Source organism: Erithacus rubecula (assembly GCF_903797595.1).
Source record: "Erithacus rubecula genome assembly, chromosome: 2".
NCBI classification, from domain to species: Eukaryota; Metazoa; Chordata; class Aves; order Passeriformes; family Muscicapidae; genus Erithacus; species Erithacus rubecula.
The window spans coordinates 75,477,519-75,496,300 of record NC_136685.1 but is presented as its reverse complement, the minus strand read 5'-3'; the positions used below and the strand labels follow the sequence as shown (position 1 = coordinate 75,496,300).

The 18,782-nt window shown below is 36.7% G+C and overlaps 1 protein-coding gene across 6 annotated transcripts in view; it reads right to left on the bottom strand.

Moving 5' to 3' along the window:
* Positions 1–892: 892 nt before the first annotated feature.
* RMDN2 (regulator of microtubule dynamics 2) overlaps positions 893–18,782 on the bottom strand; it is a 52,879-nt gene continuing 34,989 nt past the window's right edge. For 4 of the 6 annotated variants that reach the window (XM_079332450.1, XM_079332451.1, XM_079332454.1 and 1 more), the window contains 4 exons: positions 17,184–17,282; positions 15,385–15,438; positions 15,216–15,296; positions 945–1,098 (listed from right to left, as the gene is read on the bottom strand). In XM_079332450.1, coding sequence (XP_079188576.1) covers positions 958–1,098; positions 15,216–15,296; positions 15,385–15,438; positions 17,184–17,282 — 375 coding nt within the window. In that variant the 3' untranslated portion in view covers positions 945–957. The other 2 variants (XM_079332452.1, XM_079332453.1) reach the window with 2 other exon arrangements.

Sequence of the window (18,782 nt, the reverse complement as noted above, 5' to 3'; positions counted from 1 at the left end):
CACGTGAAACTAGTCCTCAGTAAGAAAAACACTTCTAAAACAAAGAAGATGTCAAATGACTGTGGGATCACACAATCAATATGGTCTTTTTGCCAGTGTGCACTGGTAATTCTTGCTCAGGGATTCATGGTGAAGGCACCAGGAACACTGTTGTGCTTGAAACTGCCAATACCCATACATTGATGGGATCAAAATCAATACATATTCTAGCAGTGCTTTTGTATTAAGCTCTCACTGCACTTAAAAGCGTTGCATTAGCTGTATTCTGCTGTTCTAACTTAAAAAACATGTATTTTATTACTGTTTTAAGACTTCTTATATGATTTTATAGGGCACTATGTAAGCTGGCCTAACATTCTGCAAAACAGTAATCCTTAACTCAGAGCCACAGTCAGGAGCTTAAAAAATTAATTTTTATTTTTTTATAAATTATTCTCTTAGGAACTAGGAAAACACAAGTAAATAGTTGTATCCACTGTGCTGATTCACCACATTTTTCTGAACAACAAACAAGAACATTTCTCTCTGGAGACTGAAATTTCAACAGCCATGTTGGTTACCTTTATCCATGAATTAGAAACCTGAACTCAATTTGGAAAAAGCACATCCATATTCATGCCCATATCCTTAACACATGTTTAGGTTACAATATTCCCTGTAAATATTGTGTAGCTCTATTTTTAGTTTATACACATAGGCAATTCAATCCAGCTCACAATTAATCTTAATAAACAAAACATATGAAGAGTGGACAGGCAGTGTTTGCGTGTGTGTAACTTGGGTATGTGGCTAAGTAGCTTAACCCCAGTCACATCATGGGTCAGCAGCACTACCAAGCACAGAGATCAGATTGTTCATATTCAAGTTTGCACTGGATCCCACAGATACTTCTAGAGTAAATGGTTGTTTATTTAAATGAGTAAAATATTTCCTAAAAAAAAAAAAATTATTAATGTTTCACATTCTTAGTTCCAGTGCTTCATTTCCCAGCATCACACATGCATGGGTTACACAAACATAGACAGGGCCAGAAAAGCTTACTTCTTTTTGTATTGTCAAGACAGTTTGATTTGTTTCTTCTCCAAGGAATTTGGAAGCCTGTAAGAAGGAAAAGTGTTGGAAAATAAGAATATAATCTTAAGTGCAGAAGAAAAAAAGAGCAAATAATAATGTTGGCCCTTCAGAGTCACTCCTTCTTGAGTTTGCTCTGGATGAATGCTGCAGTACAATTTTGTCACATTACCACAAGACTTTCAGATTTGGAATAGGTGTAAGGCATTACTGGGCCTACTGAAAAAAACACCATAAGACTAGCCACCAGAATGTCCAGGAAAATCCCAGAAAACTCATCAATCTTGCTGAAATTCATAATACTGCCCTACAGTTCTAAGTATTTCAAGTAGAATGTGACCAGGTGGTAATGGCTGAAGATAAGTCGATCTGAACAAGTTGCTATGTTTGGGTTCGACATGGCTGGATCTCTGCTAGTCATTTCTTCATCCTATTTCTTTTATTGTTGCTTTGGTTTCACTGTTGTTTTTTGCTTTTGGGGGTCTTTTGTTAGTTTGTTTTTCAGTTCCGGCTCTTACTACTATAATAAAAGAGTTGTAAGCATGGATTTAGGTGAGGGGTTTTTTAAAATTGAAATGGACACAGGACTTGTCACTTCCTTTTCTAGATCATCAGCTACTCACCACTGGTGGACAGCTTTCTAACTGATTGCAGAAATCTGTGTATTGGCATTACTAGGCAGAAATGTGTATCTCACCTTGACTCTGCAGAAGGAAAGACTCTAAACAAAGTAGTATGAGAGCTATCATGCTTTGTGTGTTGCAGAGGGACAACTGCAAAGGCATAAGGATTCAGTGACAGAAGCCTTAGCTTCACCACAAGGAATAAAACTTACCTCAACCATCCCAGATGGCAGAACTAGTAGTTTTAACTGTAATAAATCCTGGTATCAGGTCAAGGCCCCGAGTTCACTTTTTTTCAAGTATGTAAAGAGACAAATTACCACAGAGGACTTACAGTGTATGCACTGGAGCAGAGAACAAACAAGAGATGCCACAGTAGAAGAACTGAAGGAGATACTGTGGCTTCAGGAAGCCTGCAACTCCATCTGCTCCATATGGCTCAAACCCGCAGGGGGTTAATGCAGAATCACAGAATCTAGCTCCTCCACAGAGACAAAACTACGGAAGTGACTGTCTGCTTGTGGATATTTTAAACAAAAAAGAAAACATATGGCTCTCCGGAGCTATGCTTGCTTTTTCTCCAGCTGGTATGACACAGAGAACAGATAGCCTGGGCCTACAACTAAATGCAAAAGCTTTATCCCAAGGAACAATAACGGAACAATCTAGGGAACATGCTTCAATTCAAAAAGTTCTCAGATTAGCAAATAAGAAGCAAAAAAATTGAGAATGCTCATGTATACTAATTAGTAAAAACTTTTAAAAGCACAAAATATCTTAGCTGATTTTTACCTGTGTGACTAATATTTCTGCAAACTAGTAAAGATAATTTAGAATGAAATAATTAAGTCCAGCCTTTTCTCTCACAAAAGTTAATTTGTAATTCTACACATACACTAGGAAGTAACAAAAATTAAAACAGATAACAGCCTTAATTCAGAAGGCTGAAAAGAAAGATCAGTAATTTAATTTATAAAATAATAAATTTCTTTAAAAATTTAACCACATAGATTAACACCACAGTTATAATAAACTGTCAATGGCAGTCATGATGCCATTAAATTCAAGCATTGAAACATGCTGATAAATACTTCAGAGTGCAAACTCATTTGGTAGTCTCGGCCCAAATGCTGAGCCAGTGTGTGCACACACAGCCCACCAACTTTGGAACCCCTGCAGAAGTACCTATGGCTCAAAGGGAGCTGGAGTTGTGCACTCCTCAGGGACAGCAAGGCCAAGAGGGATCTTAAGAAGTCATGTAGTCCAACCTCTGCCAGAGGATGAACTGTGCCTTAAACACTGCCAATGTATGAATTCTGATTTAACTTTTATACTAAAACTTAAGTAAATGATTTTATAATGCTCTCAGGAAATGTATTCCAGGGCTTTGCAAACTTACCATCAGGATTATTTACTCCTAATGCCTAATCTGAAGGTAGGCAATTACCTCTTGTCCTATGAATAGGAAGTTTGGACAACGAGGTTTGGGGTTCTTTTCTTACTGTCTTCTCAGCAAAAGCTTTTTACAAATGTGAATACTCCTTCAGTCCTTGCTCCTGCAGACTAAACACACCAAATTCTTTCATGTTTTACACGCAAAATAATGTTGTCTAGCACTCTCATCTTTCTTGTCTCTCTTTCCACTGGACTCCTTCCAGTTAGCCCCCAGCCTCCCTCAAGTGTGGTGCCTGAAACCAGATACAGAATACTAGCTCAGACCTCATTAGAACTTATTAGGCCTAATTAGAGTAAAAGATTATTTCGTGTGAATTCAATGGGGAATGTTTACTTATTCAGTCTAGTATGAAATTTGCTTTTTCACAAAAACATAACATTATTGACCTATGATTAACTTGGCACTCACAGGAATCTGCATGTCCTTTTCCATAGAATTACAACTAGCCTAGTCTCCTCCAATCTTTTTCTGTTAATTACTTCAATTCAAGACTTAATATTTGCCCTTAATGAAGCGAATCCTACTTACGTCATGTAATTTCAGTAATTAATGTAAGTAACTTCTTGTTCTAATCTATTCCTCCAATACACTTTCAGCTTTTATCACCAATAATTACTCGTAAAGAAAGTATCTATTGCATAATCCAATTTATTTTACAAAGGATATCAATTAGCATAAAATTGATTTTAGTAAAGGCCTCCTTATTACATCTTCCTTGGTGATAGTGAATTGTTAACAACAACCCAAAGTACAAATCACTCTCATAGATTCTTTTAAACTATGCTTCCTGCATTGGCTATGAAAACATCAAAAGCAGACTTTACCAATAGTTCCTTACCAAAATCATGATGTGTCACCTTTCCAGCTTCCCTGTTCACAAATCAATTACTCTGTGTGAATCACAACCGTGTCACAGAAGGAATTCTTAGGATTAATCTTTCATTGTGTTTTCCCTTTTCTCTGAAATTATGTATTAAAAAAAAGAACTCTTGAATTGAGAAAGACATATTGGAACATTTTTCCACAAGATGAACATTAGAAAAAACTAAAATGCACATTTTAATTTGTGAAGATCTCCCTGTCTTTGCCATAAAGTGGTCCACATTATCTTACACATCAAATAGATCAAGGGAGCATATAGCTGTCCTTACTCAATTCTATGCCCTTTAACATAAAGCCTACTTCTCCCCAATACACTCCTGCATCTAGATTAAGATCCTGAATTAGAAGCCAATCCCAGCTGGACTGTATTCTTCTACAGACTCTGGTGTATTCTGGATCACTCCAGTGAATGGCAATTCTTTCCCTATTTGCTACATTTTATTGAAAACACTGCTGCCCAACACACTAAGACAGAAGTAGTAGGTCTTTAGTAGTCTATTTTTATGTACAGGTTATGTTATATAGATGAAAGTTTAGTGATGGACACATGCTGGACAAGTTTCTTCAAAGACACTCTGAGAAAACCACATTAGGCAACTCTTCAAAGAGAGAGAGCCAGATTTCACAAACTTGATGGAGGTCCTGATACAAATCCATTAAACATCACAGCTGTAATAGATTAATCTAAACCACTTTATTTAATTGGTCTGATCTTTAATATTGTACTTGATGTTAAAAATAAATTATAGTATTTAGTTTATAAAATTTTTACATTTCTTTGCAAAACCAACAATAGGTTTAAAGTAAAAAGAGCTTTGTTGCGGCAACAGCTTTGTTTAACTCCAACAAGATTGCAATTTTTTTAAGAGTAGAGAAATGTGTAAACATAAATATTCATGATATTCTTCTGTACACGTCTGTGTAAATTAGTTTATATAAATATAATTTACTATAGAAACACTTTTCTGTTTGTTTATGCTACACACAGTTCTATGCTGGCACCATGTACTAGTTGATCAATCTTTTTCAAAGAGTGAGATTTATTCCTTTTGCATTCTAACCCCCAGTATGTCCATTGCCAGCAGTGGACTTCATGTTCAGAGAATCAGACTCACAGTGTCAAAAATCTAAAATTAAACTTCAGTACAAGATTACAAATAATCAAAAATTAATGTATTATTTTAATATCATAATTGCCAGACACTTAAAGGCTGTGATCCAAGCTAATCAAAATCAACAACTGTTTTTCCATTGACTTAGTTGAAATTCACCCGCAGTTTCCAGTCACTGTAGATTCTCATTTTGGTTTTGCAATTTTATTACAGCATGAAGAGTTAAAAGTATGTAGTATCAGAGCTTCAGTGTAAGAAGTAAAGCCTCTAAGTCTTTCTGGGCCTCTTTATCCTGAAAGAAACAGACAACCATGCATCAACTTAAGAGAGGATAAATCCCTTCATTTGCCTAATACGTGCCTATCCACATTTCTTTACTAACAACAGACATAACACACAACTGCAACAGCCACAAAATGTAAAGACTGCATAGTAAGTTAATTTATCAGTGAATACAAAAATAAAGTTTGAAGTGAAAACAAGAGCCAGATGGTGGCCCTCCCTTTACAACTCTGTTAAAACACTTGAAATGTTAGCCCACAAATAGCCTTCTCAGCAGACAAGTAAGCCCTTCAGCTTGGGATATAACTTTTATTGGTGTACTTTGCATAAAGTATTGCCTTGCCTTATAGCTAACATATACTTGCATCCTGACCACATGCAGTTTCTCCATAGATGTGCTGCGATGTTTGTTAATGATTTAGTATACAACTAAGAAGAAAACATTGGGGAATGTAATTAATGACATAGTTAAAATTGTGGTTTCAGTGCATACCAGCCATACCCACCTGTAATAACCACCATGGGCTGACTGCACCCTCTGTATCTTGAAGACTGGGCTCTGCCTATGCTAGTGGGCTCATGGCAGAGTAGGGCCAATGTGGGAGCAAGAGGCAAGTGACCTGCTGTGCTCAGAGCCAATACTACCCTGTACTCCAAGGGCAGCAGGAAAAGGCTCCTTTTAGGCCAATGTTTTAAGTGCACAGTTTGCATAGAGCTTTAAACTTAAGCCAGGCCTAAGACTGTCTCACAGGTACTCAGTGACATGTTTTGGCTATTCCATGTATAATGTGCTTGGAAACGGGCACATGCATATAGGCATGTAACCATGGTACAAAAACTCCATTATTCTAGTTATTTTTAAATGTCTCCTGGATATAATCTGCTTCCTTCAGGTGCTGCTGCAAAACTTTCTTCTTGCAAAATGCACCCTAGTTTAAAACCACATTTCTAGAATGTCAGCACCTCATGCCTGCAGGCTCATAAGGGTCAAAGTACCCAAACACGTGCCCTTGGATATTTAATACTGCAGTGAAAAATGCCTGCATGTTACAGATTTTGTGTATTTCTAATGACAGGGACCAGTAATGATAATGCCACAGGATATTCTGAAAGAAAATACTGTAGGCAGTCAGTGAAGTAATCACTAAATTTCAGGATCACTTCGTTACCCAATCAATCAAAGAGCTGGAACAAAATACAGAACATTTTAGAATACATTTTATGGGTGAAGAAATTCCTGCTTCTCTTTATTTTGGTTACTTGTCTATAATGTCATGGAGGAACAGAGAAGAATATTGAGATGATAGAAACCATATGCCAGACATGTCAAACTACATCATATTATTGGTCTGGATTAAGGCATTAATACATTAGCTGGATACTTCTCCTGGAGTTACTGCCTTACTCCTACTGGCAACAATATGCTAAACTATCTGCCTAATCATTTATCAGAGGCCTTAAAAGGCACACACTGCAAAGCCAGTAAGCTCTTGCCAAAATACTCTAACAGAAGGAAATGTCATATGACATTGAGCACCCTTAAACTCCACGTCACTACAGGCTGTCTGGAGTACCATGCCATTGCTTTCAACAAAAACTGAAAAACTCAAAATTTCCCCTTAATTCAAGGAAAATATACTCTTTTCTGTACTGACTGTGGTCAACTTGTGAAAATTATTCTAAACACCATTAAATAAAAAAAGTAAAAAGCCAGATATTGTCCTATGCTAATAAAAAATGGAAAAGTTTTATTGTATCTGATTGTACTCTCATGACACTTTTCTAAGATGAAAATTATAAAGGTGCAGGTTTTCTCATATTGGAATAATGTTCAGCATTTCATGAGTTGATGGGATTCCCTATTCATTTTGCAGTATATATTTTAAAAGTATATCTCCAAACATTTTTGGATAATTGTCTCTTTAGAAGTAAAGGATTATATTGGGCAATAAGCTTTACAAGTTGCAAAGGTCCAGAAAACACTGGGCAATCTTCCCTGAATCTTCCTCTGGGCTTAAGAAAAAGAACGGAACAAACCCATGATTGTTCTAAGAACTGTCTGGAGGAGAAACTGCAAACGTGCAAAGCGTTCTACCTCTGGTTTGCCAGTTTGAAACAGGACTACATCAGTTAAAGCAGGAATTATTGCTGCAAACTGCTTAACGGGTTGCATTAATTGAGACAGCAACTTCCAGTCAATAAGAACTCCTATGGCAAAAGCATTGAAAAAAATCAGTAATGGCATTAAAAACAAGGCTGAGAATGGTAAGTGAAGGGAACTATTATGTCACCTTTGGAGAGAGTCCTTCCAGACCAAGACGTGACATTCTAAAAAGAGAGAGAAGCCACAACTCTGTTCAGTGTACTAGTTTCTGGTTTTAAGGGTCAAAACTTCATTATTGCCCAAAGCTTGACTACTAATGGAAATAAAAACCCATAAATCCTGTCTTGGGCCAACTCTCTTCCTCGTGATTTCTGGGTCCGTGGCTTTCTGAAAATGAACAATAAGGTCAGCTTATTTTTCTTTTTTGTTCCAGACAGCAGGCTCTCTCTTTAGAATGTGGCAAGCAGAAGAAGTGCAAATTGTAGGAGGAATGCCATATGCTTGCATCAGTCCCATTTGTTCACCCTGAGGCTTAGTTCAGCACTGACTGAATACACAGCCATTTTCAACCTTGTCTTCCTACTGTCAAGGCTAACATTTATTAAACACTCCTTATATCATTTTCAGAGTTGAATATGAGTTCAAAATGTTCTGCAAACTGCAACACAAAAGGTATTCAAATTACAGGGTCAGGGACTGTATTTTGCCTTATTCCTATTTTGCTGCTTTGCTTTTTTGTTTCATCATCCACAGGGGATATGCACAGGAAAAAAAGGCCTAGGAGGCCAGGGACTGAACAAGGGGAGAGAGGGAGCTGAAAACAAGACCAAGAAGGAAGAGAGAGCTGGTGGGAAAAAGGGAATGTTGGCTTAACTGGAAGTAGTCTACATTTTGACAGCTAATCTTTGCTGAAAAAAAATTACTGATATATATACATGGAAAATTACACATATAAATGTGCATGTAAAAATTAAATGGTAATTAAAGGCAAGACAGAAAGATAATGACTTTACCTTCCATCTCAGCTAATCATTTCCTTATGTGCTAACACACTCAACCAAGGCACTGCACATGTGTGCACTTGTTGACAAAGTCCCGACTGTCAACACAGAACGATACACCCTTATGACCACAACCAAAATGGTCACACCAGCCAATGAAAACATAATTGTGTGCAACCACTGCCAAATCCCAAGCTGACATGCATCCTGTAGGGTTTCACTGAAGTCAGCAGGGCAGCATGGTATATTAATGAGCTGGGCTGCAAGGGTGGTCCAAAGCTGTACTCTGATATGCAGTAACAGCAATGAGGTGCTGAGAGACGCTCCTGCTTTTGGGTACAGCTGGATCATTCCCTCACAGCTCCAGGAGAAATCCTGGACTGTAGCAGAAGAGACTCCCAAACATGTACAAGGGTTGTTACACAGCAATAGCTCTTGTGGACAGTATAAATCATACAAAGCTAAATGCTATACTATCCCTTCTCAGTTTCCTGACAGACTCTCAGATATGGTGTGACTGTAGTGTGCACTAAACATTGTATAAATACCTTTAGTTTTCTCCTTTGATATTGCAGTACCAATGCAATCATCATGTGCCACCTTCTACATGACTGCTGTATGTCCCAAGCTGGGGCATTCTATATTCTTTCATATTATCACTATCTTCTCTGGGCATTAACCGTAATTTCTCAAGACTTTAGGATCAAGGCATGCATGGCTTTAAAATATGCAGCTGTCAATAATTACATATTTTTGGACATTACTTCAAGTAGAGGGAAAAGTACCCTTTCACACCCAGAAGAATATGAATAAATAGTTCAGCTGGTTCAAGGACTACTGTTGAAAAATTACAGAACAGCAGAATACAATTCAGAATAGTTACTAGTCATGTAAAATTTTAATTGGCTAGTTCTTTTCTGACTTGAAAGACTGAATTTCACTTACGATCTGGTTTTCTTTTAGTGTTGTATACAGTGCAGAGCTTTTGGTGTTCAATACATTCTCCTCTTTCTGTCTGGCTGCTGCCTCTCCCATGATGGGACCTACAGCTTTTCTTTCTGCACAGTCATTGCTGAAACAGTCTGACCACAATCACACCCAGATACAGCCCCCTCAGAAAGGTGCCTCTCAAGGCTTTCCTTCACTCCGTATATTGCCTCAAAGATAATATATTTCAAAATCCCAGGAGTCTGACTTGGCCCAGCTACTCTACAAACATTCAAAATGGGTTTTTTGCCAATCTATTTTGCAATCCTGGAGTGTACCACCACCTTTGTGAATACTTCTTCTGCTCTGCCCCTGCATAATCAGAAAGCCAGTGGAGGAGACACACTCCATACTTGGGGAAACTGGCTCACTGGACTAAGAACTACCCTAAAACTGTGTTAACTTTGATAGGATGTTGAAACGAACACTGTGTGATACTCAGTTTAATAATAAATATAATAAGCTTGGTATTTACCAGGATAAATTTCATCCTTATGTATGAAACAGTGACACCACAAAAAATATCTTCATCACTTTTCAGAATCATTTTCAGAGGAAGAGAAGAAATAAGTACACAATGCCAACAAACCTTTTTTCAAGGACTTCAAAAACATGCAGATAGAAAACTGATCAGATCACTAAGATAAAGAAAAATAGACTATTCTTTGAAGTGTAAAATAATGTAAAATATGGGCAGTCTCAAATTATTTCAGCAAATCTTTAACAAATGTCTCATTTTCCCCTAGAACTTTAGTTGAAATTTGATCTCTTTATAATGAGTTTTTAAAAAGTTCATTCCCTGAGCTTGAAGCAATCACATTCATTGTATAGAAAACCACTAATTAAGGAATAGAATTTTTAAGCACGCACAAAAAATATTTTAGCTTTAGGTGGTAGCTGTTAGGAAAATCTTGTTCAACTCCACAAACAGTAGTAGCAAGAAAACAATAGCCTAGAATTCAAAATAAACACAAATCTGAACACTTTCATTACTTTTTCTATTGAAACACCATTGACTTTTGCTGGCCATTTGGAGGAAAAATGTGCAAAAAATATAAAGCAACAAATATTCTCTGAAAACAATGGCATTTTGTACTGAGCTGAAGATGTGAAAATATTCTGGTTGATGAGAAAACAAAAACACTTATAAGGTTAGCCCAAATTACTCAGCTTCAATTGGTAGTTTTATTTCAAAAATAAGTCAAAATTTGCAACCTTCACTTCAAAAGCAAGAGTAAATTAGTTTCTTCTCCTCAAAATCTTATTTAGAAGGACAGATTATGATAGCAGCTTCAAACAAGATCTGTTGGAAATATTACAACAAGGTCTGCTCAAATGACCAACCCATAGTGGCTGGAGTCGGTATTTCTCAGAAAATCTTGAAAATCCAGATACACAAATGGTCTGTTGGAACAGAACAGCTGATGGGAGCTGAAGTTTATACTCTGACCTCTCTTCCATCCCTCTGCAACTCCCACTTTTTTCCTTATAGACAATATTAAAAATGAAATTAATAGCCAGAGAGATCAATTATGGTGTTGTAAAAAAATTCTAAGAAAATTGTATGAGCATGACTTCTCCTCAGCAGCTGCATTTTTGTGTAAACATTCAGCCATTGTTTCTGCCTATTATTACATTTATCACCTCCTCCACATGGGTTTCAGATGTCACTGAGGCTGAAGGCAGAGTGTTTAAGTCTCTGCTTCCTGCCATTCCTCACCTGTAAGAAGTGAATGCCATAATCATGAATTTTTGTAATTTCTAAATCTCTCTCACTTGTTAATTTCAACACTGAATTGCCATAATTTCTAATTACAGGGAAGTATGGAGTGCACAAAATCACCAATAATTTTGCAAAACATTTTCTTAGGGAAAACTCTTTTCTAGGGAAGTTCTTATCTACATTTTAAGTAAGAGTTTTAGCAACTCAGTGCAAATAGAGTTCCTTTGCATTTTTCCTGCTTTCCTGCCTTCATCTCTTCCAAGACTACACTTTTTGTAACACAACTGCTACTTTTCAGACTAATTTTTTTAAAAAACATAATAGAGACTAGAACCTTGAAATATTAATCTCTTTCTCTGCTAGGCTGTTAACTCCTTTGTGGTGAGCTTACTGGTCCTTCAAGCACAGAGTTCATTGTCACACTCATGCTCCTCTCCAGACACAAGAAAAATATAATTCTGTGATTATTATACTTTATAGTCCTACATAGAGACTTGAAATTCTATGAGTTCCAGCCTTGAAAACTTCCAATAATCTTTATTATAAACAAGAAATTAGGGTATTATTCCCCTTACAAGCAAAAGACCACATGTTTAACCATATACACACACACACAAATACATACACACCTGTTATGTCTTTCTGTAGGCAAGATAGACATTAATGATTTCAAAAATTAAATTACATTTTTGTCTTCAAATCTAAAAAAGTAATTTTGTTCCGCCACAATAATTCATCACATCTGGTTTCAACAGCCCTTCATGTAGTCACACTCAGCAAGGCTTTGAGCACACTACAAAGTAATGAGTCTCAGTAAGGGTAATGCAGCATCCACTAGATGAACAGAGCAGCTGTTATGCACTTACAATAACTCACAGCAGCTCTGAACATTGGGATCTCTTTTACTAAAGGGGCAAATGTTTCCCAGGACCCTGAGGTTATCCACCTGGGTAGCAACCAGAGAAAAACTGGACAATTTAATGTCCCATGCACCTCCAGCAGTGAAGTACCACTCGACACTATTTATGGCCAAGGGAGGACTGTATGATTCATTGGAGGTTTTTTGTTTAGAGAGGATAGAGCAAGGTCTTTAAAGTTGCACTGTAATATCAGCTTTGTTTTTCCAGATGTAATTTGAACCAAATCTCACATATTTCCTTTAAAAAAAAAAAAAATACATAGACTGATGTGCCAAACTATTTTGAAAAACTGTCCTATTTTTAAAAGTCCTCCTGTAACTCTTAATTTACAGGACTCACTCAATCAAAATATGTTTCTTTTTTTATAATTTCTGTGTATCCTTTTTAAGATTCAGAATAGGTTTGAAACAGGCCATCTGATTTTTTTTTCCTTTAACAAGAATTAGCTATATTTGGAAGCCCCTTTACCCTTTGAATTAAAACAAATTCTGTAAATTGTAGAACAGATGCACAGAGGGATATTTGGATGTGACATAACATTCAAGACAAAAATAATATCACTTAACTTGAAATGTTACATGAAATGAATCCTAGAAAAAGTGTCAAAGAAGTGTCCTGAGTTACAGCAGCTGAGAATTTGACCTGAGGATTAAAATGAGCTATGAGCTACTTTACTGATGGCAAGCACCTCTGGTTCCCAGAAGTCACTGGAAACTGTGGATGTGCAGAAGCAATAAAAAGTAAACCATTGTCTATGATTATTTTTCTGCAGGATGATTTGTACCATGAAATACTATATGTTTCCTCAATGTGGCATCTTTCCAGCAACTTTGTCTCTCAGTCTGCTCCTGATTTTATGCCTTTACACAAATACATGTTTCTCATAGAAGCCAACATTTAAAAACAATAAAGGAATTCCCCTGCTTGAAGAAAAAACCTATATGAGAAACTATGATTACACTTGGGAATGACGGGTTTCACATGACTGTGACAAAATACCACACTGCTGACAACCTTGAGATCCTGAGCTGTGGCAAATAGAATGAAATCCTCAGACTGCTGCTGACCTGTGCTTTTTTTCAGACCACAAACCCCATCTTCTACAGAGCTGCAGTCAATTCAGGCACTTTATTAGCAACTGTTTATTACTCTCTCCCCAATGCCTCTTCAGTCTTATTACAGTCTTTTCCCCCTCTTAAACTAATCTCACTAAATGTTATTCCTACATACAGCTCCAAGTCCTGAACCACTTCGCTTCCAACACATTTTCCCAAAAATCAGTAACAGTCTTGCTGTAACACAATAACCAAAACAACATGTAATATTTGAATTCAGATGGGATTTGAGGTAACAGTCAGCAACAGCAGAGTTCATGTTCCAGATCTCCATTTCACAGTAATTTCTTTCAGTGTGCACTTGGGTTTTTTAGCCCGTGCTGAGTGCTTGGTTGTTTTTCTTAAAATTGAATTACATACTACTGCCCTAACGCCATATTTTTCTGGACTCTTTTTTTTTCAAAATTTAACTCAAAACACATCACAAGTAAACAAGACAAAGGAGACAAATCTGTGATATCTATAGAATTAGTCAAAACAGGAGAGGTCAAATCATCTTGTCCTTTTCAGAAGGACAAAAGATTTCTGGGGCCCATTTGATGCTTGGTCTTCTGTCCACAAATCAATGTTATTCTTATTTTCATCACCATACTGCTTGCTAGAATACCTACACCTATCCCTCAGACTGCTCTTGAATTCCTGCTCTCATCTCAGGGTTCCTTCTGCTTCTCAGGTCTGCTGATATTTCAGAAATGTGATGGGATATTAAACAGATAATTTATAGCAGCCTTTCCTATGTTCCTGTGTTTCCTATATTCTGTAATAGGGCAGCTGAAGATATATTTTAACAGCAAGTAAAGAATAAAGAGAATGAAATAATTGTTAATATCGCATCACTATCAATACATATTTAAAGAAACACTGAACTTAAGCAATGATGACTTAATTTATGATTGGTACATACTACAACTGGGGCCAAAAATTAGGCCACCCAGGAGCAGCGGCTGGTGGGGCATGCAGGGGTCTTTCTTCCCAGCAGGAACACTTGACATAAACATGTTAGTGCTCCACACACAGCATTTATTGTCAATCAAGTTACAGAGTTATTTAATGGTCTTTTTCCTTAACTTCAAAGAATTTAAAGGGATGGGGCCAACTCCTCTCAGGAATCACCTCTCTCTCTCCATACCACATCTGCTGTCTCAGAGTGGGTCCCTCAGGCTGAAAAAGCTCAGGTTTGAACTCGTCATGCTCTAGGATGGTAAGATGTTTCCAGTCATAGGTCAGTCATGGAACTCACTTCTACATGAGATCAGACAGAGTGAACCTTCTTGCCATGACTTGGTTTACATTCGAGAAACTAAACAATTTAAAATCTCTCAAATATTTGTAGAAATTTTGAGTCCACATACCAAAATACTCTAATGGGCCTAAAACACTCTAATGGGCTTGAAAAGGAATATAATAATCTCTCAGCACAAATTATATGCCAGCAGATGTGACTTGAAGAACTGTGCTTCCTTAACTGCCCTGTGGCTGAAGACAAAGCCAATCTTTAATAACCCATCTGCCTCTGCTGTAGTTAATATACTGCCTGTGACAAGAATCACAAACCAGAAGCTTTCAGGAGCAGAGACTAGGACAAAAATCCAGAAGGCTTTCAACTGAGAAAAATGTAGGTCTGGGGCAAAATTTCAGCACAGCTAGAGAGACACACTCAACTGCTTATGCTCAAGATGATCTAATGAAGTGGATTGAATTACAAAGAATGCAATTCAATTTCTGATACAGACAAGTCCCTGACAGTTCCCCAAACAAAGATGTTTTTAAAGTTGTTGATACAGACAACTGTAATGAGCCAACCTAGAGTGGAGGAAAAAGGAATGTTCTGTGTTCAGAGGAAAAACCGAAACATTATGTTGTTACCGGCAGTGCAGTAATGGATGCCAAAGACAAGAGAGCAGTCACAAGGGAACAAGTTATCACTCTCAATACCCACCTCATTAGTAACTGAGAGAATTGACAGTGCAGAATCACAGTACTTCAGTGCATTGTTTTTCTGGCCAAGATCTTTATAGCACTGAGAAGAAAAAACATTTTGTTTTCAATCAGACCACTGTAAGAACACCAGAGTCTACAAATCATTATTTTTAAAAGGATTTGGTTACCTTTGCCAAATACACATAATTGCATTTGGAATATCCTGGATGCATTTCTTCTGCCTAAATAATAAAAAAACAGGAAAGAAAATAGACATAAAACTTGTGTAATGAGATTTATGTGGTCTGCATAACATTTTTTAGTAATGCACTACATTTCCTCAAACATAAGACAGAATCATCCCTACTCTGTGTAATGCAATCTGTCTAGCAGCACTTCAAAAAAAATCAAGAAAATACAAAACCCAAACTCTAAACCAGGCATGTGAGATGCTGATAGTGAACACACAAAAATGTTCTGTATTGCTTGCTCTTCCCTCTCCCTCAGTGCTTTATAAAGATCTGTACAAGATCTATTGGATTCGTGCACTTATAGAGTAAGTTTAAAGACACCACTGTCTCTAGATTATTAATATTTATTTTCTTCATCAAAGAAATAAGAAAGCAATCAACCATTCACACTTTGTGTAATGAGTAAAGAACTTTGTTTATCAATTTTACAATTATTTCTCTTCCACAGTCTCTTATGTTCTAGCTCTGAGTTCACCTTTCTCCTCTAATATTCGTCTTCTGAAAACTTCAGGTAATTTAAGAAGTTCAATAATGTCTTTTTTTTAAACAAACAAATCAAGAATATAGAAGCCTGCAAGATGAGTAAAACCCTTACTAATTATCTACTAATGAAGAAGCATCTTTTAATTGAAAAACAGCTTTTGGGAGGGAAAAATTACATCAGTGAAATTTATAGTAGCTGTAATCCTTGGACCAAAACAATGCTGCTTTCACCATAATTGTGTAGAATCAAACAACTAAAAAGGAAACACAAACAGTTGTCTTTTAGACAGTAATTTGATTTTTGTTGCTGAAGATGACTTAAAACCACAGTCACTCTGCAGTCAACTACAAAATGCCCTGAAGCTAGAGTGAATGTTTCAAATTATTTCTACCATTTTTGGAATTTGACCTTCAAGATAAAATCTCCTAAACTGAGAAGATGGTATTGTATTGTACTATCCAAAATTCAGGAGATCATTCAATCTTTAAATAGACTAAGAAGACAGAAAAGAAGCACTTTTGATAGGTAGAAAAATATGCCTGTCCAATTTCTTAGAAAAACTTTCTGAAAGTATTTGCAATGATAGAAGTTTATGTTCTGAATCTAGTCATGTGAAAAACTTGTATGCTTTTGAGCTCCAGAAGCAGAAATTATTCATATGGAAAGCACTAAAATATTTATTTTATTAATGTGGTGTTTTCTCATAACTGTGTTCAAATAGAATGCCCAGGAACATGGACCTATATGACAGAACTTTCTTCTCTACTTCACAGCAAAAGCCATTTCATCTCCACAAATAAGAAAGTCTTCTACTGAAATTCAATGGAAAAAAAGTTTCAGATCAGAAAAAAGAGAAGCACCACAATGTTAAAGTCTTCCTTGCCTATGTCCTTCCTTGCCAACCCTCTTGCAGAAACTGGCAAATCAGCAACTATCACTATGGTTCATTTGTTTCAACAGCATATGTAACTAACCTATATCCATATCACATTCAATTCAATAACTATTAACCATGGCAATTAATTGGAGAATTTCCTGAAACTAAATAATGAAAAGAAAGGTGCTAACCATTCATGTTCACACAAATTTTAAAAATGAAAAGAAAAAATATTTTATTAGAAAGCTCAGTGGTGTTTAGAAGAGTCCTGAATTCATCACTACTGAACATAGTCTGTTCCACAGACATCTTGACAATACTTACATAGAACAGCTGGTAAACAGCAACACAGGAAAATCCTTGGCTAGGACTTACCTTAAGGAAATTCTGCAATGCTTCTTCTACTGTTGAAGTTGGTGGAGTTCCAAAGAGAGCAGCAGCTACTTTCTTTTCAATCCAAGACAACTGAGCTACCTATAATTAAAAAAAAAAATAAAAGTAAAAAGTCAGGTTTCTTAAGAGTTGGTTCTCAGTTTTACACTAAATATTGTCTTCCATATTGTACTACCTACATAATGTATTTTGGAAAAGAACCTGTAAAGGAATGCTTTATTGTGTCAATTTGACAAGTTCAAAGCAGTCTTTTGGATTTTAGAGTCATATGACCAAACACCAACATTCTCAAGATAAGACTATTCCCACGTTCAAAGCTTAAAGTACATTTTAGGTTTTATAGCACCTTACCTTTTTATAAAAGGCTAGAAATAGTGCTTGAAACCTATTAGGGTTTTCATGAGATAGACAGCTTTGCATGATAATCTATGCACTATTTTCCTACATTATAAAAAGCTGTTGCTGCAGTAAAAATGTGAGTACTTTTGGAGCTTATATAACAAGTTCATTTATTATACAGAAGATGGTGACAACCACTGTTAAGAAACCACTGTTAGCTCTTCCAGTCTGAAAAATAACACTTTCGAATGACCTTGTTTCAGGAAGATGGGGTGCTATAAAAGGACTTAAGGGAACTGTCATATTGCCACACAATGCACATGATTTCTTCCCTTACACACACTGACACCTGACAGAAACTGCTTTGGTTACTGCCATAAGGTATTTGGCTTCATATCTCTAGCAAAGGATGGAGTTGCTCAGGAATGGAATGTGAAAGAAGAGCCTGTTTAAATGGAATGAAGCTACTTTCCTTTGGACACTTCTACCACATCTGTAAAGAAAAGTCAGGACTTTTTTCCTTCACATCAGTATTTGAACCATAGCACTGATGGGTCCTGTTATAGAGCAGATGAGTCAAAGAATGGTACAAAAAAAAAAAAGGTTCTGCATTTTTCGGCCTGATCTATGCAGAGGCAACACAGAGAACAGGCACACACAGGCAAAGAAAAAGAGTCTCTCATCAGAGACTTGGAGATGAAATATGAATCTCATAGGGACATCCTTTTTTTCAGAAGGAACTGCAATTCAAGAGTTCATCCTTGAAGTCAAGTCTCTCCTGCTACTATAAAATTTAAAATAGTTTTGCTTGGTTTTAGATTATTCCTGTCTCATTTCCTGGCTTGTCAATATCTGCAGGGCTGTTGTTGCTCCCACTATCAGCTCCACCTATATCCACCAATTATCCAGCAGAAGTCAGTCAATAACTGCAAAATTCAAGAATCCATCTACTCATTAGCCACACTACAATGCTTTTCCTTTGAACAGACATCAAGTTCTATCTACTACTTGTTGCAAACTGCCCTAAAAATACCACTGCAAAGACTAGAAGTACAGGTCAGCATGCAACCAGAAAACACACAGCATCATGTTTTCTCATCTGGCCCCAGTGTCTCTAGCTACTTAAGAGCAGCATTGCTTGGAGACAGAAGGCATCCTGGCCAAGTCTTGCTAACTGCTCAGCAGGATTCCAACACCTTCTTTGTTATATGTTGTCAATAAGTGTCTCACACAAAAGCACTA